General features: G+C 38.4%; 1 protein-coding gene across 1 annotated transcript in view; it reads left to right on the top strand.

Annotated features, from left to right (window-relative positions):
- The window catches only part of Utrn (utrophin), a 402,939-nt gene that overhangs the window by 370,647 nt on the left and 5,401 nt on the right, over nt 1-26,891 (top strand). Inside the window, exons 66-72 of the mRNA XM_090338004.1 lie at nt 5,621-5,659; nt 5,854-5,919; nt 6,908-6,973; nt 13,908-14,066; nt 14,401-14,641; nt 17,814-17,922; nt 19,569-19,655. Of these exons, the coding sequence (XP_090194130.1) occupies nt 5,621-5,659; nt 5,854-5,919; nt 6,908-6,973; nt 13,908-14,066; nt 14,401-14,641; nt 17,814-17,922; nt 19,569-19,655 (767 nt within the window). The remainder of the gene's footprint in view (nt 1-5,620; nt 5,660-5,853; nt 5,920-6,907; nt 6,974-13,907; nt 14,067-14,400; nt 14,642-17,813; nt 17,923-19,568; nt 19,656-26,891) is intronic.

Raw genomic sequence — 26,891 nt, 5'->3', positions numbered from 1 at the left:
ACCTCAATCCCCCTATACCTCCTTCGAAGCAATTGAGATTACAGGCATACACTACCATGCCCCACTCACAGTTCTATATGAAAATTAGCAACACCAAAGAGGAGTCATTTAATACCAAAAAGATGTGTGTCCTAGCAAAGTGTTCATTTTAGAAGAGGTTTTAAGTCTAAAATTATTCTTTCAGTTGTGAAGTTTTATTATTTACTTTTGTTGGTGTCACAACTAAAAGTCCACGCTTAACCTTAAATATTTCTATATTGATCAACTCTTGTTCTGGTTATTTTCCTTTTGAAAGTATTTTGATCCAGGAGAACAAAAGAAGGGGAAGCATTGACCAGGCAACATTGTACTCATAACCTGACTTATACTTTGTATTTCAGTTAATATATTTGTATACACTTACATGCATACCACCAAATGTTTTTACTTTTGGTTTGTTTGCTAAATCTAGTGTGCACCTGTATGGGGAAACAAGGATCCTTTCTTTTTCTAGGCCTGATTTACTTAAGGATAACAAAATATCTATGGGATGATAAAGCTACGGGGGACAAAAAGAATTTTTAGCATGAAATGAAAAAAAAAAGTTTTAAATGAGCCAGAACTGCAAGGAAGTAACTTTATTACCAAACAATTGTACATAAAGATGGACTTGATTTGAAGTCACTGAATCACTGCTGAAATGATCAGGACCGACTGGGCGTGGTGACACACCAGTAAAATCCCAGAACTCAGGAGCTTGAGGCAGGAGGAATGTGAGTTCGATGCCAGCTTGAGCAACACAGTGAATTCGAGGTCAGCCTAATGCTGACCTCCCTCAAAAGTAAATTAATAAATAAACATAATAAAAGTAAAACCAAATAAACAAGATAATGAATGCGTAACACCAACCAGGTGCCAGTGTCTCACACCTGTAATCCTAGGTGCTCAAAAGGCTGAGATCTGAGGTTTGTGGTTAAGCTCCAGGCTGGGAAGAGAGCCAAGAGATTTTTTTTTAAATTTCCAATTAACCTACAAAAAGCCACAAGTAGAGATGTGTCTCAAATGGTAGAGTACCAGCTCTGAACAAAGAAGCTAAGTAAAAATGCGAGTTCCTGAGGTCAGGCATCAACACTAGCATGCATAAGCACACACACACACACACACACACACACACACACACACACACACACACACACACACACACACACAAAATACTAGCATTAGTATGCCTGCCAAGACCATTCTCCTGGGCATCATGTGGAGAAAATGAGCTGGTATTGCTACTTGTCCCCAGAGTGGCAGTTAGAGAACAATAAAGTTTTGGCAGAAGAAAAAAAAACCCTCCAGTGAGCATGAAGCCTGAAATTTTCTATCTCATGAATACAGAAAATTGCAGTATATGAGTATGGACTGAGTGAAATTTTTGCCAAGTAAAACTTTCCTTTAACTTTGAAAATTCATAGTTCGTTCTCTTTTGTATGTGAAAAATAATCAGAAAACCGTAACAATCTCATTTGTTCTGGTGATCTATATAGATCAATAGATGATGTCAACATAGCAGCATAGATGATTTTGCCTAGTTTCATATAGAGGAAGAAGTTTAGGTGTTTTTCTTTTACATGGGTAAGTTCATATATAGAGATATATATGTATGTATATATATATAACACAACTAAAACATGAGAAGTAATTCAACTTTTTCAATAAGTCCTTGACATCAGACTATGTGCTATACTTTACTGATTGTTTCTGCAGTATACTTTGTAACAGATTTCGTGAAAGTGGTCTTATTTTAATGAGAGCCGTTTAAACACCTTTAGGAAAGTCAGATGTTTGGTCCATTTGTTTTGTGAATATGCTTCTTACTTTTTTATTAAAAAGGTTGTACACTAATCATTATTTGTTTTAGTACCCAAAACACAGTCTAACTGTTCTGAACACCTTATGAAAAAAATGTTCCTTCTATTTGTAGAAGAGTCAATTAACCTTTGGGCTATTTGGAGCATAGAAGTATGCTTTAATTTATGAAATGATTTGATAAGTTTGAACTGAGCAATGTGCTTTGATCTCTGATAAACCATTGACACCCATGTCCAAAATATCAACAAGGTTCCCAGGTACCATGCAGAGAGATGCATGCTTGATGTTCCTTTTAAACATTATTAGTTTGCCTCTTGATGTCAAAATAGTCACTGGCGTGGAACATTCAATTCTGAGTGACTTTTTTAAAGAAAAAGAAAAGAGAGAAGAAATGCCAGAAAATGCATGCCTCAATTTTGAGACATAGGTGTAGTGCCTCACCTTGCTTAGTGTAAATTTTCACGGAGAGGGAAACAAGAGAAAGAAAAGAGGAAGTATAGGCTTTGTGGCACATACCTGTAACTCCAGCACTCAAGAGGCAGGAGGGCTGAACATATAGTGCAGCCTGGGCTATATAAGTAAGGTCCAGATTAGCCTAGCTGGCCACATAGGAAGATTCTGTCTTAGGAGAAAAAAGAAAAGGAGAAGGAGTGGAGGAAGAAGAGGTAGGGGAGGAGGAGGAGGAGAGGAAATGAAGGGAGGGAAGAAAAGCAAAAGGGAAAGGGAAAGAAAGGAAAGGAAAGGGAAGGAAAAGGAAAAAAAGGAAAGAGATTGGGTCAGATATCAGAAGATTCCTATTGGGAAGGATATATAAATATATGGGGAACTGGATATGGTGGGCTTTTTTTTTGTTTTGTTTTGTTTTCCATTTTAGAATCCTAGCTGCAACGCTGGATTTGTTAAGGTTCATATTTCTTTTTCTGCTGAGCTTTTTCTGATACTGGCACACTTAATCTTCTGGTATAACAACTTGTGTGAGTAGGTAGTAAAAAAATTGTTTTGTTTATTCTCCTGTTTGTGGGAGGAGGGCACTGATGAAAAGCCAATGAAGCTATGAAGGGCTTAAAATTGTTTATGGGGCTTCTTGCAGTTTTCTTTGGCCTCCTTTTTCTCCCATCCTTGCAAATTGCAATGTTTTATCCTCTGACCAGTAATTATATACATGCATGAAAAGTATTTATGAGTGAACGAGTAATTACTAAAAGGGGTAAACATATTCATGATAAGGATTATCCACTTAATTGTATAAGTATATATCCAAAATTTTCTAAGTAACATAAATAAGTAAAATTAGAGAATGTGTTGTTAAAAATAGTAAACCTGACAAGCTAAACTAGTGGCAACAGCTGTTTGAGAGATAGGAGAAATTACTATTAGCTAGAAAGTTAGATTTCCCTGAAGATTTGTTTTAAAAAAAGTAAAATTGCCTCTTCTCCGGTATTGCTTAAGTAACACAGATAAGTTTCATGGAAAGTAATTGTGAGGTGGGCACACTGGGCTAGACAGAGACAGCTCAGCTGAGACCTGAAAGTCGAATAAGGCCACACGTGGAGTGTTTGATGGGCTCAGAGGAGGCGGAGAGTTTCTGGTAAGATGGTGTGGGAAACCCAGATGTTGTGGGAAACACAGCAGTAACAATAAGAGCAAAGGGATTGGTAGGAGCCCAAGCATGAAGGACAAGATGGGGTGTCCTGAGAGGACAGGGGAGACAGTGAGATTTCCTCTGGAAGAGCAGTGCTGGAACCCTCATAAATTGATCTGGAACAGGTAGATCAAGGAAGACAAAGCACAGACGTGTAAGCAGGGCACTGTCAGGAATTGAAGGCACTAAAAGAAGCACTAGGTTCATTGGGTTTTTATAAAGTAATTATAATTAGTAAAGTCGATCCCTTGCATATTAGAATGAGAGTCATAAAACTCCCTGCTCAGCCACCACACTGGAAATCAATGGGGCTGAATTGTGAAGTCTAGGCTAACACTTGGTTTGGTCTTATCATTATCTATGTATTCCTATCACTGATTAATTGATCAGTGCTAAAAACAGAACCTAAGGCTCCAGTATACTTGACAAGAATTGTATCACTAAGCTGCAGTCCTCAACTTATTTTCAATCCTACTCAATTGTAGGTTTAACTGTTTAGTGCCTTGTTTCTTTTTCTTTTTTGTTTGTTTTTGCCAGTCACAGGGCTTGAACTCAGGGCCTGGACACTGTCCTTGTGCTTTCTCAAGGCTATAACTCTACCACTTCAGACACAGCACCATTTCCAGCTTTTTCTGTATATGTTGTACCGAGGAACTGAACCTGGGTCTTCATGCATGCTAGGCAGGAACTCTATCAGTAAGCCAAACTCCCGGTCTGCCTTGTTTTTAACTTGAGAATTAGGTATGAAATTTCATCACTTAAATTTTTTTCTGAAAATCAAAATGCTTTGAATTCAAGGAAGTCTAATGTTTGATTTTTTTTCTGTTCTTCATATTTTTCTGTAACAAATAAGCTTAAAATTGTTTTTAAAGAAAATTTTCCTCCAGTCTTTGCCTTTGCCATTCTTGTCTTCATTAATAAATTATTTTTGTGCTCACTGAATTCATCTTGCAAAGACCAGTCAAACATATTTCACAATGTTTTTTCAGGGTCTATGAAAATCAGAAATATAAAAAGTACATATTTTTCTTCTGTTTCAGGTTCATGTTAAGTTGTACAGTCTACTTGAATTCCAGAAATAGCCCTTCATATGTATGAGATCACTAACCTTCTCTTAAGTACATACATACTCCAGAAAAAAGAATCAAGGAAGTCTAGAATCATTTTGCTTCAGTCAGCTTTAGCTTTTGCAGGAAACGTTTATGAAATAGACAACTAATTATTTCTGTACACGTTTAAATTTCTCCTTCACTTATGTCCCCCCAGCTCTTTTCCCAATAAGTTAGGATTTGAATTTGTTTCAGAATGGGAACAATTGTATTCAAAGGAGATTGGGGAACCAATAAAATGTACAAGAGTTTTGGATTGTCCCCTGTACAACTGTTAGACCAAGTATGTGGGTTCAGGTAAAACACCTTTTCCTCTGTGCACTTTTTAGATTGCATTGGGGGATACAGCTGTGCTGGAAGAATGTGTGTCCTGATCAGAGAAGTTACTTTCAGTGTACTGGAGTGCCAGAGCACTTCTAGCCAGATGTAGGAGAAGGTGTACAGCTTGCAGCTTTTTCCCAATAGATCTGTGCAGTTGACTTCTTTGGGTACATCTGAATTTTTATACAAAAATACTGTATACTGAATCAGAAAAATACAATTTTACTTCAGCTCTACTGTTATCATACATATATATGTACATAAATATGTATATAATGTCACCTTTTTTATTAAGTTTCTTCACCAGGAAAGAAATAAAAGATAGGATTGCATCTCTCCTTAGAATGTTCTAAAATGCTCCCTTTAAAATTATCCTATTATTTTTGAGCAATTTTAGAACATTCAACTCTTTATTTTTTTAAAATATGACTCTTCTAAAAAGCCCTTGCTATCCTGATAGTAATAAATATGCTGTGAAAAGAGTCCAAGGCGCTCTCGTCCTCCCCCTTCCTGAGGATACTTGAATACAGAGCATCTTCTCTAGAATACATAGTGACTTCACTTGCTTTGGATTTTGCCACAGTGAATGTCAGGGTATCCACCTGTGAGTGGAAAGCAACTCTGCCCCCCTCCCCCACACATACCTTTGTCTGACATTGCTCTAAAGTGTTTGTTCTGTGGCTTTTGTCTCCCTCTCCCCTCTCTACAGTCCTATCACACTCATCAGTATGTGGCCAGAGCACTATGAGTGAGTATTCACAGCCGTCCTGCAGAAGGGTGTTCTGAGCAGGTGTACTAGTCCTGGGTGATTACTAAATTGCATTCTGGGTAACAATTCTGGTGGTGTGTTTGCATGGCCAATCCATTATTTAACTAAACTAACATTCCTGCTAGTTGTGCCTATTAATATTTGGGCATAACATTGTTTGTTTTCTTTTACAGCCCCTCACAGTCTCCCCAGCTGTTTCATGATGATACTCACTCGAGAATAGAGCAGTATGCTACCCGGTAAGAAACAGTGAGACCTTCTCCACTGCCACCCAGAATCGATTCTTTTGTGTATTAATCTGACGCTGTTAACATCCCTTTATAGAATGAAGTTTTGCAGGAATCTGGGCTGTCATCTTTACATGGGGCAATTTCGCATTACCAAGCACATTGCTATTTATTCTGAGCTGTAAATCTCAGTAGGCTGTGATTACAGAGCTCATGAGAACCCAGACACTGTACAGGCAGGATTTAGATAATGTAACCTAGTTTCAGTGACTGGAAGCAGGAATTGGAAGTATTCTCAGGAGATGGTACACGTATGAATTATAAACTGTAATTAAATGTATGCTGTTGTTTTGTGAGTGAGGTTTGTTTTAGCATTTCCAAACAACATGAAACTGGCTATTATACTGTGGTTCTTGTAAACGATTTGGCCTAATAAATGCTACTTAAGCATTTTAGAAATAATCACATTTGAAGTGAGTCAAGGTTAATGATTTTTGGACAAAGACACATTGGGGCTGCTGGGAAAATCTACTACGAAGCAATTGATCAGGGAAAGAATGATTTGTTTACTGACCTTCAGGAAGGGAGGTAGAGGGTTGAGAGAGCATGAAAATAAGAAGATATAATAATGGAGGGACCAGGCACCAAGAGGCTTGGTCCTATGCTTTGGTAAAGAAAAGTCATAGTCTTGCAACATGAGAAACCATCGCATGAGAAACCATCACATGAGAAACCATCACAACAATGTTAGAATGTCTGCCAGAGGGTCTGGGAGATCAATTAGGGAGAATTGATTCATTGGGAGAGTTTCCAATATTATATAACATAAAGTTGCCTACCAGACCTGAAGGTAGTGACGATAGAAGTGTAACTCAACATCTCCTGTTTTGTCTGAAGTCTCGTGGTTGAACAAATGGATGAGGATGTGTATTTCTAGTTGACTCTGTTCTGTGGGAACACATTTTCTCATCTCCTTTTTTTTTTTTTTTTAATTTTTCAGCCTAGCCCAGATGGAAAGAACAAACGGGTCTTTCCTCACTGATAGCAGCTCTACCACAGGAAGTGTGTAAGTAAATCGTGAAATTAACCCAGCCTGGGAAGGCTCCTGCTTGTATTATGGATGTCAGAAATAATCTTCATGGACTATGGCTCTGAATTTTGATCCCAATCAAAACTGATAGGTGTGGTGCCAAGAATGTCAGCTTAGATTTTATGCCTTCAAGCCACGATTACGTAAACTGGATATGTTTATTTGCTTAGTTTCATAGAAGTTGAGGGAAAAGAAGTTCCCATGTTGGTCAGCTAATCTATCAAGACAGGATTGTTTTATTCAAGCTAATTCTACAAATGTAGGATACATGCTTTGTTTGCAAAATCCTCTTTCTTTTTTTCATATATTTTTATTGTAATTAATAGAAGGGTTACATTATATTCGCCAAAGGTGCATTAATTCACATACATTGATACCCTTTCTCATGTCTTGGTCCCCATTTCCCTCCCCCCACCCCCGCCCCTCATCTTGTTTTCCCCCCTTCCCTATCCAATTTCAAATAACCAAATACAAATATATCCAATATATCAGATAACAAAGTGAGAAACTATAACAATATGAGATAACCAAGGGACAGCAAAAGAGATGAGAGATAACATAGTACATTAAGGACAACAATCACTCATTATATGGTTTTTGTTTCTATATCCTAGAGGTCCTTTCATTTAGCCTCATACTGTATGGTCTTACGTATCTAGGTTTTTCTCTATTGCAAATCTCTGCTAGGAGAGCCCAAGGTTTCTACTGATTATGACAAATGAGGGAAACCATTGAGCCTATGTTCCTTTAAGTCTGGATTACTTCACTTAATATGGTTTTTTTTCTAAGTCTTTCCATCTCCTAACAAATGGGGCGATGTCGTTCTTTCTGACAGCAGCATAGAATTCCATTGTGTACAAATACCACATCTTGTTGATCCACTCGTCAACTGAGGGACATCTAGGTTGGTTCCATATCTTTGCTTTGATAAATAGTGCTGCAATGAACATCATTGTGCTAGTGGATTTAGTATGTCCTTGTTTCTGGACAATTGGGTAAATGCCTAGCAGTGGAACTGCTGGGTCATAGGGGAGCTCTCCTTTTGAGGAACTGCCATACTATTTTCCATAGTGGTTGAACGAGTTTGCACTCCCACCAACAGTGTAGTAGTTATCAACTCCTGGCCAGCATCTGTTGTTATTAGTTTTCTTGATCCTGGCCATTCTAACTGGAGTGAGGTGGAATCTTAGAGTTGTTTTGATTTGCATTTCTTTTATGACCAGAGATGTTGAGCATTTCTTCATGTGTCTATAGGCCATTTTTGTTTCTTCTTCAGAGAAGACTCTCTTTAAGTCTTTGGCCCATCTTTTAATAGGATGGGTGTTTCTTTTGAGATTAGTTTTGGAGTGATTCAATTTTTTGAGCTGTTTTAGATATGAGGCCTTTGTCCATTATATGGTTGGTGACGATCTTCTCCCATTCTGTAGGCTTCCTAATTAATTTATTAGCTATGTCCTTTGCCATACAAAAGCTCTGCAGTTTAATGCAGTCCCACTTATCCAGCCTTTCTCTGATTTGTTGTGATTCTTGGTCCTTATTAAGAAAGTTTCTACCTGTGCCAAGGAGGCCTAGTGTATCTCCTATTCCTTCTTGTAAAGTTTTCAGTGTGTCAGCTTTTGCCTCCAGGTCTTTGATCCATTTGGAGTTAATTCTAGTGCAGGGTGACAAAGAAGAATCCAACTTTAGTTTTCTGCAGGTGCTTAACCAGTTCTGCCAGCACCACTTGTTGAAGAGGCTGTCTTTCTTTCATTCTATTTTTCTGGCTCCCTTGTCAAATATTAGGTGGCCATAGGTCTGTGATTTAATATCTGGGTCCTCAGTTCTATTCCATTGGTCTTCAGGCCTGTTCTTGTGCCAGTACTAAGCTGTTTTGATAATTATAGCTCTGGAATAGACTCTAAAGTTTGGTATTGAAATTCCTCCTGCGCTGTTCTTTCTGCTAAGAAGTGTTTTTGCTATACGGAGTCTTTTATTATTCCATATAAAATTTTGGATTGCCTCTTCTATTTCTTTAAAGAATGACATTGGGATATTGATGGGTATTGGTTGAATTTGTAGATAGCCCTTGGCAAGATTGCCATTTTCACGATGTTGATTCTTCCAATCCAGGAGCATGGGATTTTCTCAGTCCTGCTTTAATTTCCTTTTTCAGGGTTTTAAAGTTTTCATCAAAAAGGTCCTTTACATTCTTAGTTAAGCTAATTCCTAGGTACTTTATTTTCTTTGAGGCTATTGCAAAAGGAGTTGCTTTCCTGATTTTTGCCTCTTTCCTCTCACTGTTGGCATAGAGGAAGGCAGTTGAAAATCCTCTTTCTTGTGCTTGTTCACTGGTCCATAATCTCTTCCTTTAGCAATATTAGGCCACACAAGCTGGGCAAGTACTTTCTACTCGTCTTTGAAAAGTAACTTCCTTGCAAATGTTTTCTTTTATTGAGAACTAGGGAAAGCCTTAATGGCTTTAGAATACCTTTGAAATGCTTTCTAGCCAAATGTTTTATTTCTGATTTCCTCATTAATGTGTTGTTTTTGGAATGTGCTTGGCAAATAATCTCTGATTATGTCGTCTTTCCTTTGGAAGTTTTCTGAGCCTTGTAATTCACATAACTCTGAAGAATTGTATAAAAAGACTCCAAAAGCTGGTGGTGGCTCACGACTGTAATCCTAGCTACACAGGAGGCTGAGATTTGAGGATGAAATTCCAAGCCAGCCTGGGAACTAAAGAAAGAAAGTAAGATTCTTATCTCCAATTAATCACCAGAAAAGAGGAAGTGGGGCTGTGGCTCTAGGGGTTGGGTGGTAGCCTTGAGCTGGAGAGTTCAAGGACAACGCCCAGGCCCAGGGTTCAAGCCCAAGGACCCCCCACCCCCCCAAAAAAAAAAACTCCAATAATGTCAAGTTTCTGTGACTTGTGACTTGTAAGTTCATTGGGGTTTGGATCTGGTAAGAGGCTACTAAATGGGAAAGCGATAGAACACCGCACAGAGGTAGCTTTCAAAAACAGATTGTGGAGAAAGCCAAGTAGAAATAGCAAACACTTCATCTAAAATGCCATCCCTTTTGTATTTTACAAATTAGTTAATCGTTAAGCTTATAAATAAAGGCTGTTAATTTTACATGTCTAGCATTAGTATTTCAGTATTGGACAATGATACCATAATATTTTATACTTTAAAAAAAATTTCAGTTCCTACAAATCTGAAACACTTTCCAGTTAAAATTATAATGCTTTCTTCATAGTATGCATCTCATATACTTTGCTTAAGTACCTTAAATATGCTTCCAAGTCAACATATTTCCCACCAGAGTTTCTGAAGAATTAAATGACATAAAATAATAATAATTAAGACTCACCTCTTACATCTTTAAAATATATTTGTCTTGCTATGTGGACAGAGTACAGGCAGTGCTCCAAGCTACTATATCTTGCCTTCAAATTAGAGTAAGTGCTAGAGGTAAAATCAACACAGATGTTTCAGAAAAGAAAAAAAATAATGAGATAATTAATAATTGAATGCAACTTGACACATTATCATTACATGTATTAATTCATCCATGGAACAAATATTTGTTTTACACCCACAGTGCAGTGATGTGCTGAAATTGATTAAAAGAGGCACTTGTTAGATGTTCTAGAAGTTTATAAGATATTGGTAAAGCAGAGCCTATATTAAAAATTAATTTGAGGGCTGGAATTATTGCCCAAGTGACAGAACACCAACCTAAGCAAAATTAAATAAATAAAATAAAATAGCACAGAGCTCTGGTTTCTAGCCCCAGTTCCCCTCCCCCCCACACACACACCAGAATTGTTTGCAAATCTTTAGCCTGTAACAGAGCAACTCTTAATAAGAAAGCAAGCTTTTATTTTGTGTCTTGTCTCCTTCCAAAAGGTCATTGAATGAATCATGGTTCTTTTGTAATCTACTAGGTACCAATTATGTAATCTAGATAGTATTTACTCTGTGTGATGAATATAGAAAATTATATTTATATATCTAACGGTATGTCTTAATGCAGACCTACATTTAAAAAAATATTTTCTGGTTTAATACAAAGTACTCCCATTGATATTTGATGACCTTAATCTACTACATCAAGTACTGTCTACAGAAATTGCACTTGGTTTTTACTACATGTAATTAAGAACTACAATGTATCTGTTCTTATATTTAACTTTAAGTCTAATAACCTGTGACAAACACTTAAGATTTAAATTATATGGTATGTAAAATTATTTTTAAGTTCTTTTTAAAGAGAAGCCCCAATTATCTTGCAGACACCTTACTGAAGAATGCAGTGTGAATGGCAATGATAATCATAGTAATAGTCTAGATCCCACAAATGGCACAAAAGAAATGGCTCTACATAAACATTGCCAGCAAATGTATCCTGAATCCAACTTTGACTCATTTTGTGTTACTCAATTTTTGAAACAAGACATTTTGTTTATGTTTAAATTGAGGAATGAATTGAATCCTAGGGGTCAGGTGCTAGCATAAATGTTCCAAGAGAATTAAAGGTTAGATGGTGCCTTCCATTTCCAGAGGAACACCGTGCCAAAAGCTGTGGTTGAGTCACAGCCATGAGACCAGCTGGGTAGCTTCTGGAGTCCAAGTTCTGTTTGTATTATTGATATCCTTATATTATTTCTTACAAGAAAAGGCCCAACTCAGCTTTGCTCTTTTAGGTATACTTTTATATACTGTATATAATTAAACTGGGAGTCTCTGTTTACCTCCTGTTCATCCCCGACACCTGACAATACTATCTACTTCCATCCTCCTTTGCGTTGTCCATATGGACCAAGTACTTAGCCTGTGTCATCTACCCATTAGGACTTTGGGCATTGTCCATCATCTTTGAATTCAGTCTCCTATGGACAGAAGAAGCTAAGCCTTAGCTTTCCTTTGCAGATGATGTATTATTTTGTTTTGATTTCTGCTGATGATGCTTTATACTTAAAGGATAGAAAATCTACTGTGATATGTATGTGTGTGTGTGTGTGTGCACACGCATGCACACACACACACACACACACACACACACAGTTTTCGTACTCAAGTTGTTTTCTATCTGAAAAATCTTTACAAAACATTCTGGTTCTTAGCCATTTACTTCAACCATATCTCCCTACCGGGTTTCTCTTTGATTTTTCTCCATGGGTAACCTAGGTGCTTTGATTTGGGTCTGCTTTCCAGTGCTGCCAGTCTTTGTTACATGACCTCTCTGCAATAGTTACATGACCATTTTCTCCTCTTCTTTTAAACTAAGCATGGGATTCTTGTAGAGGCATCTTATTTCCCAGGGACCACCCCTGCCTCTCTCTTTCTCTGTCTTCAGGAAAAAGAATCCAAATATGATTCCATGGCTTAGTTCATCCTTAATCCTTCTATGCGTCTTATGTACAGTTTCTAAATCATCAAATACATGTGCATATGGGTAGCTTTCTGTATACACAAATGTGTAGGTGTATGTATGTGTATCTATGTAGAGAGGAAGAAGGGGAGGAAGAAGAGGTAGAGAGCAAAATGAAAGAAGGAAGTGAAATCAGTCGCATCAGCTGTTCAGCTCTGGATCACTCCCAAGTATAGCACTCATTCTCCTCCCTGGCTTGATCTCTTTCTCTCTCCAGTCTCCATGCCCAGGGCATGTGTCTTCTGAGAACTCACCAAGTCATAGATGTAATTTCAGTTCTCCTCCTCTTTGTCAGACTAAACCATGATCACACAGGGCTGTATTTTTATCTCACACTTACCCAGAATCAAAGCTCTTGCCCAGTATCAGGTACCAAGAATCTGTTTAAAGAGTACAAGCCATTTCAAGGCCTATGTGAAGTAGAGAAAAGCCCAGGACTGCTAATGCCAAGTTCTTTGGGGCTAACTCAGGATATAATCTGGCCCTAGAGGAGCACACAGGGTTCCTATGAGATTTGTGAAGCCATGCTGCTTACATGGTCATGGGCTAGCTGCACTGTTATGCTCTGATAGATACACGACTTTTGTGTTATTTTCTTTGAAGCTCTTCCTGATATATCCATCAATCCCAGGACTTGTTTACCAGAGTTATCCATACAAGCCAGGTGCAGGTTGTACCCTGCACTAGCACTATCCAGGAGTTATGAGTTGACATGGAGGTCTGACTGGATCTGTCTCCTAAGGAGAAAGCATCCAGGCCTACTGTACATGTATCAACTTCGTCCTCTTTCATTATGCTTCTGCTTATATCAGTCAGTAATTCAACCCCATTATTGATATCTCTAGTTCATTAAACTGCAGTTACATAAATGGGAGAATTCTAGTGCATTGAATATAGTTGAAGGCAGAATGATAGCTCCTAAAATTACCTGCTGATTTTATCAAGTAAAATATCTGTGTTTTATGAAGATCTAAAATTCCATTTGTGCTAAATTATTTAAGTGAAAGAATATAAATATTATAAAGCCCATCCTATGGGTTTAAAAAAATTACCAAATTGATTAGAATGAAATGCTAAAGACAAGGAAGTTAGCTGACTTTTAGTCAGTGGTCTTTTAATCAACTCAGTATTCAGTGAGTGACTTTTCCCTATAATGTCTTTCATATTAACTGTTTAATCCTTGCTTATATTAACTTATTAGCCTTGTTTACATTGACTGCTGGGTCTTAGTTTAGTGTCTTTGTTGAGTAAAATTTCTCTGCTGAGATTTGTGAGAAATAGCTGACAGACTATATATATAAAACATGTACAGGAAGTTTGCATATATCAGACACACGTGTGGCTGGATGAAAATCTTGTTATGGAGACACTGAGCTCTAAAACAAACAATCTTGGTCTAGCCACCTACCAGGGCATCACTGATTCTACTTCCTGTATGTCCCAAGACTTCATCATCCAGATGTGAACCTCTGTATCTTCTCCTCTATCTCATTAGGGAGGACGAGCATGCCCTTATCCAACAGTACTGCCAGACGCTTGGTGGAGAGTCCCCGGTGAGCCAGCCCCAGAGCCCAGCCCAGATCCTGAAGTCCGTTGAAAGAGAAGAGCGGGGAGAACTGGAAAAGATTATTGCTGACCTGGAAGAAGAGCAAAGGTGTGCTAGACCTGAGAGCAGAAAGCAAATCACTCTTGCTTTCATATGGAGGTCACTATAGTCCTTGTCCGTCCATCCTTTTTTTTTCTTTTTTAATATTAATTAACATAATATTAATTAACTGGGGGTTACAGACCCGATAGCTTTTGGGGTTGTGTTGATGAATGCCTGTTGCTCTTTCTTGAAGCCACAGATTTCTTTCCTGCCTGCTCATCTTATGACTAGTATGTGTTTCAGAGACGGTTACCACAAGCTAAAGATGGAGTTCACAAAGAGTCTGGGAAGGAAGACAGTAAGCTTGGTAGAAATTCCATCAGTTCCTTTTCTGTATTAGGAATCTCCAGGTGGAATATGAGCAGCTCAAGGAGCAGCATCTGCGAAGGGGGCTCCCTGTTGGCTCCCCTCCCGACTCTATTGTGTCTCCTCACCATACATCCGAAGATTCTGAGCTCATAGCGGAAGCTAAACTCCTTCGGCAGCACAAGGGTCGGCTGGAGGCCAGGATGCAGATTTTAGAAGATCACAACAAACAGTTGGAGTCTCAGCTACATCGCCTTCGCCAGCTGCTGGAGCAGGTAGGGTATGCGTAATAGACCTCTACAAGGCCTCAGTCTGTCGCCCATAAACCTGGCATTGGTAGAATTCAAGATATGTACCTTCAGTTTCTCACCTCTGTAGATAACTAATTTAGAGTAGCCTAGGTGTCTCCTTTCACAGATATGCATGAAATTCCCACTGCCATCACAAAACATTTTCTCAGTGGACAGTGAAGCTTTGTTAGCACTGTAGTCTACCTGAGCTTGGAAGTTTGTCAGAAAAGTTCCTCTGACATCCATCTGCCCAGCTTGCATAAGAGAACCATCTGTGGAAATTATGAGTTAGCAAGTGACCTAAAAATCTTCATTCTTCCCAGTGACCTAGGAAAGCACACTCCAAAATCACAGTTTCCTATTTTCATGAAACTAACAGATGGTTATTAATTTGCTGCTATTATTTCCTAACACGGGACCGTATTTTATGGCATTTGTTTGCAAACTTCCTTGACAATAAGCACAGTTTACCTTATGATGAGAGCGCACATGTGTGATAAATGCTAAATACACTTGCCTTTAGAGAGAACCAGCACACTTCTTCTTTCTCTCTTATCACCTCCATTCCTATGTATTCATCCTTTTTTCCTCTTCTTTCTTCCTCTCTCCTTTCCTTTATTTTTTCGCTCTCTTTCTTTTCCTTAATACTGAAGATTTTGAAATGCTCAATGCTTATAATTTTTTAAAAAAACTAAAAAAGATGTTCTGTGGTTTCTAAAGGAAGCATGAGGTACAGTGTTTGCCTTTCTGCAGACACAAAACCAAATACCACAGGTAGTAGCATTCATAAAAGCACAGCTGTAGGTCAAGGAATGATGATGGATGCCTGTAAATAATCTCAGCTATTTAGGAAGTACTAGAAGGAGGCTCACAGTTCAAGGCTAACCTGGGCAAAAGTACCAGACCCTATTTGAAAGGAAAAATCTAAAAGCAAAAGCAGCAGAGGCATGGCCTCTGCTTAGCATAGGTGAGCTCTAATACTCCATAAAAGAAAGGAGGAAACTGTCCAATTCAACACTTGATTAAGAGAGGCACTTAGTCTTAAAAAGTAGAATCTGGCTGGGAGTTTGGCCTAGTGGTAGAGTGCTTGCCTAGCATGCACGAAGATTCAGGTTTGATTCCTCGGTACCACATAAGTAGAAAAAAGCTGGAAGTGGTGCTGGGGCTCAAGTGGTAGAGCTCTAGCCTTGAGAAAGTCCAAGGACAGTGCTCAGGCTCTGAATTCAAGCCCAGGACTGCCAAAAAAAAAAGAACCAGGAAAGAAGAAACCTTAGTAGCAGGAATATGCAGGGCAAAAATCCCAGCAAAGGGCTTAGGAACTCACTTGAAGAATTCCTAAAAGCACAATTTATGTTGTCATTTGCTTTTTCTCCATTGTATTTGGGGTGGGGGTCTCTAGGCAGTGTGATAAATTATCTTCCTTCAGAAATTATTGATGAATAAACGCTGGAACAGTGATTTGCAACAATTTTCAAAAACAGGCTTGTTACAGTGGCTATCAGTCTTTGTAATTTGTCAGAATGATTCAAAACATTCTAATCTCTGTATTATCTGCTGTAATGAACCACACATCTCTCCTTGTCATTTGGCCATGGGTTTTCCTTGATACCTGTCATGGCTACGAAAATAGTTTGACACTACTTTGTAGAAAGTTTGCTTCAGGGCTTCCATATTCTGAAAATTTAGAAAAGAAAGAGTGACCTTAAGAATATTTGATTCTCAGTGCCTGTCATCTGGGTTGCAAGAATTGCTGTTGCTTGTACAGTGAATTTGACGTTTGTGAATGATGTATGGATAAGGAAGCAGATTTCTTGTATAATCGCTTACTTAGCATATCAAGTGCTTGCCACTTAATGTGCAGATGGACTCATTGCAGAAGGAAGCTATCCCTGAATTTTCTATGATGCTCTTAGGTGGGCTGAAGGCTCTTTCCCTTCCCCTTCCCTCCACCCATACTGCTAGGCTGAGTTGCCTAATGGCTCTTGTGCCTTTGGAATTGCACTGTAATACTTTTGAAGATAGCTGCTATCTAAATGGCTCCGAATAGCAGGATTGGAGCTCTTATCTCTTCTTAACGATTAAGTGTGAGTGCCAGAAGTAGATGGAAATGTTAGCTCTTATTGTATAAACAGGCAAAGCTCCTAGACATCAACTAATATAGATTTAATGGGGTGGGAGGGAAACTCTGCATCCAAGAATTGTAACGTCTGCATCCCCTGTAAAGTCCATCGGACTCGCTACACTGGCCATATGCTTGTCAATCTATCCATCACCATTGCAAAAGATTGTGCAGGACTGCATTTCCAAAGAGAACCTCGCTATCGGACTGCAAGTCATTTTTAAAACAAAGCTCATTTATCACTCACACCACAAAATCTTATGATACAGGCACTGTTACTACCAAGCTTGTTTGGTAAAGGAAGAATTGGAGTGACAAAAAATTGTCTCATTTACTTAGAATTACACTGCTTAGGAATGGCAGAGTTGACATTTGTATTCAAGCCACTTAATTCACAGTCATGCTCTTCACCAAGAGTGGGAAAGAAATATTGCTTTTAAGTATGAGAGAATTTTGAGATTTTTACTAATTTACCATCATGGAAGTCTGGTACTAATATTTGAGAGATGAATGTAGTCTGTCACTAAATTAGCTTGATGGATTAAAAAAGTGACAGAAGGGCTGGGAGTTTGGCCTAGTGGTAGAGTGTTTGCCCAGCATGCACGAAGACCCAGGTTCAATTCCTCAGTACCACATACATAGAAAAAAAAGCCGGAAGTGGTGCTGAGACTCAAGTGGTAGAGCTCTAGCCTTGAGAAAGTCCAAGGACAGTGCTCAGGCCCTGAGCTCAAGCCCAGGACTGGCAAAAAAAAAAAAAATTTAAGTGACAGAAAAATGTAAGAGATGAAGAATGACAAATCCTGAAGTGTTGAACACTGAGTGCTTTCAGGTGCTGATGAGAAAGGGCGGGGCCACTTGGTACTCTAGGGATGAGTCTTCCCACCCAGGTGATACTGAAATGTGTTTGAAATGTCCTGAAGGCAAAGAGCCCTATTGGATTTAATTATCCATGATGAGGGTAGGGAAACCTGAAAGGAACTGTTTTCATGAGGATTATGGGAATCCTTTCTCTGCTTTAATTTCTGCCTGTGATTTCAGCCTGAATCCGATTCTCGAATCAATGGCGTCTCTCCGTGGGCTTCCCCCCAGCATTCATCCCTGAGCTACTCACTGGACCAGGACCCAGGTCCACAGTTCCACCAGGCAGGTCAGTGGACTCAAGACACAACTATAATGCCCGGCTTGCTTTTGTTTGCATTCAGCCTCTTTGGGCTGAAGGAAGCACAGAGCCATTTTTAACCCTATCAGAAAAGCAAACATTGTAGCTGCTTGCTTCTGTCATGTGTAGGAGTAGATGAAATCTTGGTGGATGTTGAAAAAACAATGTTCTTTCCTTTTTGAAATGAACAAGAAATTGCTTATGTACTTTGAGATGGATTTTTTTAAACAAATAAAGCATAATAGGCCTCTAAAGTTTTCATATTGGTAACATGTTGAGAGTCTAAATAAAGGCCATTATAATTATAAGCGTTATTGTTTTTCTCAGTTTAAGATTAGGAAAGCATGCATCTTCCTTCTCCATCCTAGGCCCAGTGGACATAATCCTGCCTTCCTTCAAGGCAGAAGTGTCACCAGACCATCACTGGTCACCATGGAATATATTGCTGATGCTAGGCAATCAGGAGTGGCATTTCGAGTCCTGAGACCACATACTGTAATCAAATTAATTTTGTTCTTTTGCAGGATATCTTTTGGTACACTAATCAGAGGAAATATTAAAATGTTAGAAACAGCTATTGGATGAACTAGGATGTACCTCAGTGGCAAAGTGCTTGCCTAGCAAGTGCAAAATCCTGGGTTTGACTTTTTTTTTTTCTTAAAGTGAGGGGCCGGGAGTTTGGCCTAGTGGTAGAGTGCTTGCTTGCCTTGTATGCACGAAGACCTGGGTTCAATTCCTTGGCACCACATACATAGGAAAACCAAAAGTCATGCTGTGACTCAAGTAGTAGAAAACTAGCCTTGAGGAAAGACCATGGAGAGTACTCATGATCTGAGTGCCCAGGACCCCCCTCCCCCCAAAAAAGTGAAATATAGCTATTGATGCTTTTCATTACAGAATATAGAATTATATCAGGATATCTTTAACATACTTCTGCTTTGGGGGTGATATATGCTAGCCAATGTTGAAAATTCCAAAAATAAAAATAAATTGATAGAATGTTTTCTTGTATATGAAAAAAATACAAATGTATTTTGCAATCCAAAGTACATTCCCATTGCACCAGTGGCCCATAGCAATAATCCTAGCTACGGAGAAGAATGTAATATGGCTTATCTGGCCAGCCTAAGTGGATGAATCCAAGAAACTCCTATCTCCAATAAATCATCTAAAGAACAGAAGTGAAGATGTGACTCAAATGTAGAGTACCACCTTTGAGCAGAAACACTGAAGGGAGAGTATTGAGGTCCTGAGTTCAAGCCCCAGTACTGGAACAGCAACAACAAAATTCAGATTTCTAACTGAGACACTGAAAGCAACTGATTGTATTACTTATTTTTCATTCTTACATTTTCCATGGGTGCAAGGATTTTTCTGCACACTCACCTAATTTAATTTTTTGAAAGATGTTCTCAGAGCTGAAGATAAAACCTAATGACAGGACTATATCTTGTAAACAAATGAACACAGTATTAATTTTGACATTTCCCCTGGAACTCTACTTTCCAATGAGCACTCGTGATCCATTGATACTTTGAGCTTGATTCTAGTACTTTTGCAGAAGGAAGATGTTGTTAGTAGAAGGCTGGGCATTAATAGGAGTTCTGTTTTTTTCTGTGCTGTCACTGTGGCAGAGGATCTGCTGGCTCCACCTCGTGATACCAGCACGGACCTCACAGAGATCATGGAGCAGATCAACAACACATTTCCATCTTGCTGTGGTGAGTAGGTGAGAGCCCTGCCTTTTCTTGCCATCATACTCCTACTACTGCCAGTCACTGTCAGGAAGAGCAGGCACTTTGGCTCCTGGAGATTCTCAGTGTGCCGTAGGTATGATAGAGTGAAGGCATATAAACTGATGTCTGGTCTTAAGAAGAAATTACCCTTTTCAGGGTTGGCTATCATAATAAACTTGTATTATATCAAAGAAGAGCTTTTAATGGGAAAGGCAAGAAAATCTCTTTCTAATATAATTCCCCTCTCTTCAGACATTGTTGTTGGATGCTTTACAAAAAGAAATTATGTTCACATTTCTTCCCTTCTTTTTCTTTTTGTTGGCTGGTTTCTTTTTCTCATGGAATAAAATAATCATTGTATGAGGGCCAAATAATTTAAATAATTTAAGGCATCACAGATTATGACTCTATGAATTTTCCATAGGAAAAACCAAGAGCCAGAAAATTGCCAAATAAACAGCCCAGATCCCAAGGGAAATTATATAATGATTGTAATTTATTGATTTTTGTTTTCCAAATGATATGTGTTTGGCATCTTGCCACCTTGTGCTTTCTGCTGGGCTCCCACCTGAGAGACCTCTGTGGTTTTAAACTGCAGCCTTGTCTCCAAGTCTGTATCTATGTAAAGATAGATACTTGTAGGACTCATATTTAAAATAATCTTTTGAGAGCCATATCCTCTCTGATTGCAAAGCCACAGTCACTGAACTAAGATTGTGTGTGTGTGTGTGTGTGTGTGTGTGTGTGTGTGGGTGGGTGGGTGTGGGTGTGGGTGTTGGTACTGGAACTTGAGCTCAAGGCTTTGTACTCTTCCTTGGCATTTCATTCAAGGCTAACACTCTACTATTGAAGCCACATGTCTACTTCTGGCTTTTTGCTGGGTACTTAAGAATAAGAGTCTCAAGTACTTCTCTACTCAGGCTGGCTTTGAACCAGGAACCTTAGACTTTCACTATCTGGTTGTCAGTGACTGACAACTATAATCCTAGTTAAACTAAGCTTTTATATAAATCATGACCTCTCATTTTACCCTTTGCTGTCATTCTCTTAGAAAACAGCCCTCTTAGATGAGGAAAAAGGTACTGTCAACGGTTATCAATAGTATAAATAAGCAAGATATATTGGTTTTATTCCAATTGTTTCCTCATTTCACGCCACTCTGTAATTTAAGAAAGGTGACATCATTAGCAAAAACAAATATTTAAATACATTCTTCTTGTATATTATAAACATTATGAAAATAGCATAATGAGTCCCCTTCACCTGTCCCTGAAAAATACTGTTATAAAGGCAGAAGGAGGAAAAGAGAGAGAGAGAGAGAGAGAGAGAGAGAGAGAGAGAGAGAGAGAGAGAGAGGTGTTGAAAGAGTTAAGATGGAATAAATCTGATCAAAGCAGAGTCTATGTATGTTGTAAATATCACAATACCATTAGACAATTTATGCGAATGAAAACAAAAAAAAATAAATAAAGCTGAGTGCCAGAGTCTCATGTCTGTAATCCTAGCTACTCAGGAAGCTGAGATCTGAGGAACATGGTTCAGAGCCAACCCAAGCAGACTCTTTCTTTCTTTTTTTTTTTTTTTTTTGTTTGGTCAGTCCTGGGGCTTGAACTCTGGGCATGGGTGCTGTCTGTGAGCTCTTCAGCTCAAGCCTAGTGCTCTACCAGTTGAGCTGCAGAGCTAATTCTGGTTTTCCGGTGGTTAATTGGAGATGAGTCTCATAGACTTTTTGTGTCTGGCCTGGCTTCGATCTGCAATCCTCAGGTCTCAGCTCCTCAGTAGTTAGGATTACAGGCATGAGCCACCAGTACCTGGTCTCCATGAAACTCTTATCTGCATTTAAGTACCAAAAAACCAGACATGGAGCTGTGACTTAAGTGGTAGTGAGTTGCACCGGAGCAAGGAGCTCAGAGACAGCACCCTGGCCCTGTGGTCAAGCCCTAGTACCAGCACACACACACAAGTTAAAGAAAAGAGAAAAGAAAAGTAAAATAAAATGCACTCTGAGGGCTGGGAGATTAGCCTAGTAGTAGAGTGCCTGCCTCGCATGCATAAGGACCTGGGTTCAATTCCTCAGTGCCACATACATAGAAAAAAGCCTGAAATGGGACTGTGGCTCAATTAGTAGAGCCCCAGCCTTGAGAAAGTCCAAGGAAAGCAGCCCCCCCAAAAAACTGCACTCTGAGTTTTTAAGAATATTATTCTGAAGGATATACTACATTTTACTAGTTTATAAATATATATTTATATTGCTACACTGAAGGTTTTCATTTGCAATTCTAATATTTTGTAGAATCACACTTACATTATGTCAGTTCACACGTTTACTGCCTACAAAGTGTAGACATGCAAATGCATGCATACACATACTTCAGTCTCTGCAGTGTCCTCGAAGCTGAAGAATCCATGTCCACATATTGTATTTTTGCTTACTTACTAGGTTGTATGTAGTAGGTACATTTAATCTGTTACATGAATTCTAATTCAAGGTTGAATTGTATTTGAGAAGCTGTATATTAGTTAATGGTTAGATGAAAATTCATTATATTTTATAGGTCGGAATTTCAATTTCAGTTTCTAATGTAACTTATAGCAAATTTATAATTGCAGAACAAATTCTTCAATGAAATAATGTTTAGAAAGTTTTAGGTAAATGTTACAGTGTTCACTTTTCAGTTTAAAAGTCAGCTTAAAAATTGTTTATAAACAGGTGCTTTGTATTGAAAATAAAGTATATAATTTCCAAATTATGAATTGTATACTATATATTTTTAAAAAAAAAAAACAACAACTAGTAGCGAAGTTTGAATTTAGGACTTCACTTTTACTTGGATTGCTTACTCAGCTGGTGTTCTACTATTTGAGCCACATCTCCAGCCCAGCTTTTTTCTGATTATTTTAGAGATGGAATTTAACAATCGAGTCTGCTTGCTTGGATTTTATCATACATCCTTAGGAAGCCAGCCTCTTAAGTACTTGAATTAGGCTTAAGCCACTGTCACTCAGTTTACAAATTTTTTTTTGAAAGTGATAGGAAAGTTTATTAAGAACTAAATTTAGAAGAGAAAGAAATCACATGGCATAGATATGCCACAGGAAGCAACATCCTAGTTTGCTTTCAGCTATACTCTGGGGAAGACAGTGCATTAGGTTCAAGTAGAGGAATTGTGGCAGGCGACAAATATATGCATTGCTTTAAGGGTCCAGATTACAGATGTGGCCTGACTAGTCATTATCTCAGTTCTGGTTCTCCTGGGCTCTGAAGTTGTTATTGCTGTCAGCAATTGAGAGAGCAGTCTGATTCCCATGAAATCATGTTTCTGACTCCAAGGAACAGCCTATCATGGATGGTAATTATCCTCATTTAGGGACTCTACTGCTCCTTAAGGATACATTTAATCCTTGCCACAAAGAGCTTAGATACCAATCCTGTCTTTTCTGTCCCTTAAGGTAAAAGGACTCTTAAATCCTTTTCAAGGTATATGCTGATGTGTATATTTTGCAGAAGAGTGATCCATATGCCTTGTTTAAGACACAACAATTCAAATTAATCATCACAGTTGTAAAGGCAAGTGGAGTCTTGAGAGGTGAATGTGCTTATCCCATGTGTGTTATGTCCTTCCTTTTAAAGTCAGTATTTGGGAATGCCAAGCTGCTAGACGTTCACAGACAGTGGGCTCTTGAGAGATGTGTTTATCTTTCAGGGCTTGCGTGTCACAGAGGTGAAACCTCTCCTGCATCGTTCTCCACAATGGTGGATTCAGTTGTTTAATGCAGTAATTCATAGATACCTGAGATTCCTCAGTGGGATGCTGGCTCCATGTTCTCCTACATTTGGTCATCCACAACTATTTATAGTGCTTGTACTTTTCTATAAACGAGCACTACTAGTCATGTGTTCTTTGAAGAATTTAACTCTCTCTCTTGTAAGGAGTAATGACTAGTATCCTTTAGAGCCCTGTGAACTTTAGATACTAGATGGATAGGCATATGTTGGTGTTTTAACTTTTGAATATTGCATCATGAGCTTTGAGTTTAGTTTGATCATCTTGGTTCTGTTTTTTGTTGTTATTTTTTTCATATATTTTATTGTAATTAATAGAAGGGTTACATTATTTTCACCAGATAGAAGGCACATTACTTCACATATATTGATACCCGTTCTCATGTCTTGGTCCCCATTTCCCTCCCCCTACCCCCGCCCCTCATCTTGTTTTCCTCCCTTCCCTATCCAATTTCAAATAACCAAATACGCATATATACAATATATCAGATAACCAGGTGAAATACTGTAGCAATATGAGATAACCAAGGGACAGCAAAAGAGATGAGAGATATTTTGTTATTTTTTAGAGAAAGGAAGAGTATAGAGCTTAAAGAACTTATTAATAAAACTGATACTTTTTCTGCCTCTTGCAACAAATACTTTTAAAAAGTAATGTAGAATCTGTCAGCAAATAGCACAGATGATGCCTAGTTCATGACATTTTTTAAAGATTAACATTGATTTTTACATCATATTTCAAATGATGTATTTAACAAACAAGTATTCAAGAAGGGCATCTCTATATATAATTACTGGCACTTAGATTTTAGAACACAGTTAAATTTAGGCTGAGGGTTTGTGTGTCATAGATACATATTAATCTATCTAATAGAACCTTATGTATATAGAGTCATAGATTTTTATGTCTATGTAGTTGTGTTTATATTTCCAGTACCATGTCCATAGCATTGGGTACACAAATATTGATAGCTCATGACATTTTTAAGTGGAAGGAATGGATGAGTGAATGGTTCCATTTCTGTGTGGAAAAGTCTTTTCCAGCTAGTACTCAGAAGGTTTTGTTTGCTTAATGCTCCTTGTAGGTTTCTCAGCAAGCAAATATTTTAATAAGGCTTCGCAATTCCCAAAGAATACTGGCCACCTTTGGAGGATTTACCTAAACAAATCAGATTGGCCCCCTCCCAATGGCAAGCCAGTCTCTCCATCCCCTGTGACTAATGAGAACTTTAAAATTGCTTGTCATCAGCAAACGATGAATTGATTTGCATGTTAATCTTGACTTTTGATCCTTTGTGGATTAAAAATTAGCATGGCCGCAAATTAATTTCCACTCCTGGCATTCTTGGAATTAAAATGAAATACTGTAACTATAAATCCTAACTGCAGGAATTGCTTACTTTAGCATGACACTATCTCAGAGTTAAATGTAACACTTTTAGATTCTGGAGTCCTGGGTTAATATCCTAGTCTTGTAGCATCTTTGAATGAGGACCTTTTTAAAATCTATTAAAGTGGTGGTAAGTTCCAGAACAGAGGCAGGCATTGCCCTCTTTTCCAGACAAAGAATTAAAGAAGGGCATCTAATCGTGCTGTCAGTTAACCATTGTACATACCAAATACCCACTGACTACAATATACATTTCCTTTTCAGTGAGATATATTTTGACATTTTCCCCATTAATATTCTTCAAATATACAGGATATGGGTAGTAAGCTAAGTAATGGTTACCAACAGACCAGCAAGCACTTTTTAAATTATTAACCTGTCAATATATTCCTACCATGAAGTATCTGTTTGTTATGTTTGAAGTGACATTAATCAAAACATCCAAAACCCAATGAAATATATTTGTAAGATTTGTCCAGGGTAGTGCTTATACCTTTTCATGTGGCCAAAAGTTATAGAGTTAAAAGTATTGGTTTGGAGTAAAATGGATTATTCTTCGGTCTCAGGTTTGTCTATTTATTATATTGCATACTTACTAGGGAAGCACAGTTGTGTCTTGTAGATGAAGTATGTAAAGTATGTAAACATAGCACATATACTTGATAATAATTCAGGTCAGACATCCCTGGAGTGTACCGTAATGCAAGTCCCCTGGTTTTTCTTGTTGCTATTGTTTTGTTTTGCCGGTCAAGGGGCTTGAACTCTGGGCCTGGGCACTGTCCATGAGCAATTCAGCTTAAGGCCACCTGAGCCACAGCACCACTTCCAGTTTTCTTTTGGTTAATTGGAGATAAGAGGCTCACAGACTTACCTGCCTTGGCTGGCTTTGGACCGCCATCCTCAGCTCTTAGTCTCCTGTGTAGCTAGGATTACAGGTGTGAGCCACTGGCACCCTGCTTGGTTTTTTTCTTTGATGTCTAATACATACATACATACATACATATCTGATAAAATGGGGCTTGAATTAATCAGATTCTTCTCTCAGACCCTTTTGATCCGGGCCTCACTCAGATGGCAGTCACTGGTGTTTTCCCCTTTCAGTGTAGAATAATAGGAAAGGCTAGAGAATTAGAGACAAATCTGAATGTGACTAGGAACAGATGTTCTAGTTCCTAAGGACCACAGCTCCTCCATCCTCCTCCTGTGCTGAGTATTATTGTGCAGAGAATAAAAAAGCGGAAACCTTGGAGAAGAAAACCACAAAGCCACCAGATGAGATCAGCAACTTGATAGAGGGGCCCCCAAACAAGAAGGAAATGGAACTATTTGGTCAGGACAGATTAATCACCCATTTTTCCATATAATTTTTTATTATACTTAATAGAAGGGTTACATTATATTCACCAGATAGACTGCATTACTTCACAAACATTGATACCCTTTTTCATGTTTTGGTCCTCATTTCCCTCCCCCCACCCCAACCCCTCATCTTGTTCCCTCCTTCCCCCTCTTCCCTATCCTATTTCAAATAACCAGATAAACATATATATAATATATCAGATAACAAGGTAAAGTGCTGTAGCAATATGAGATAACCAAGGGTCAGCAAAGGAGATGAGAGATAACATGGTACATTAAGGACAACAGTCACTTATTATATGGCTTTTGTTTCTATATCCTGGAGGTCCTTTCATTTAGTGTCATACTATATAGACTAGGTTTTGTTCTATTGTAAATCTCTGCTAGGAGAGCCCAAGGTTTCTACTGATTATGACAAATGTGGAAAATCATTGAACCTATGTTCCTTTGAGTCTGGCTTACCCATTTTTATCCCTTCCAGTGGGCATATCTAAGGCAGTACTATTAGCCTAACTATGCACAAGCCTGCTGAGAAGGCGTTTAGCCACCAACTCTTGGCACAAACCTTGTTTCCGAGGGCCCTTCGTCAGAATTTGTATTATTCTGCAAAACATAGATATAATTTCTTGTTCTAATACATCAACCAAATGTGTGACATGATTGAAATAGGAAATTTGAAATACAAATG

Source organism: Megascapheus bottae, chromosome 8 (assembly GCF_031878675.1).
Source record: "Megascapheus bottae isolate mThoBot1 chromosome 8, mThoBot2.hap1, whole genome shotgun sequence".
NCBI classification, from domain to species: Eukaryota; Metazoa; Chordata; class Mammalia; order Rodentia; family Geomyidae; genus Megascapheus; species Megascapheus bottae.
The sequence above is the reverse complement of the archived record's forward strand: the minus strand, read 5'-3'. Positions and strand labels throughout refer to the sequence as shown.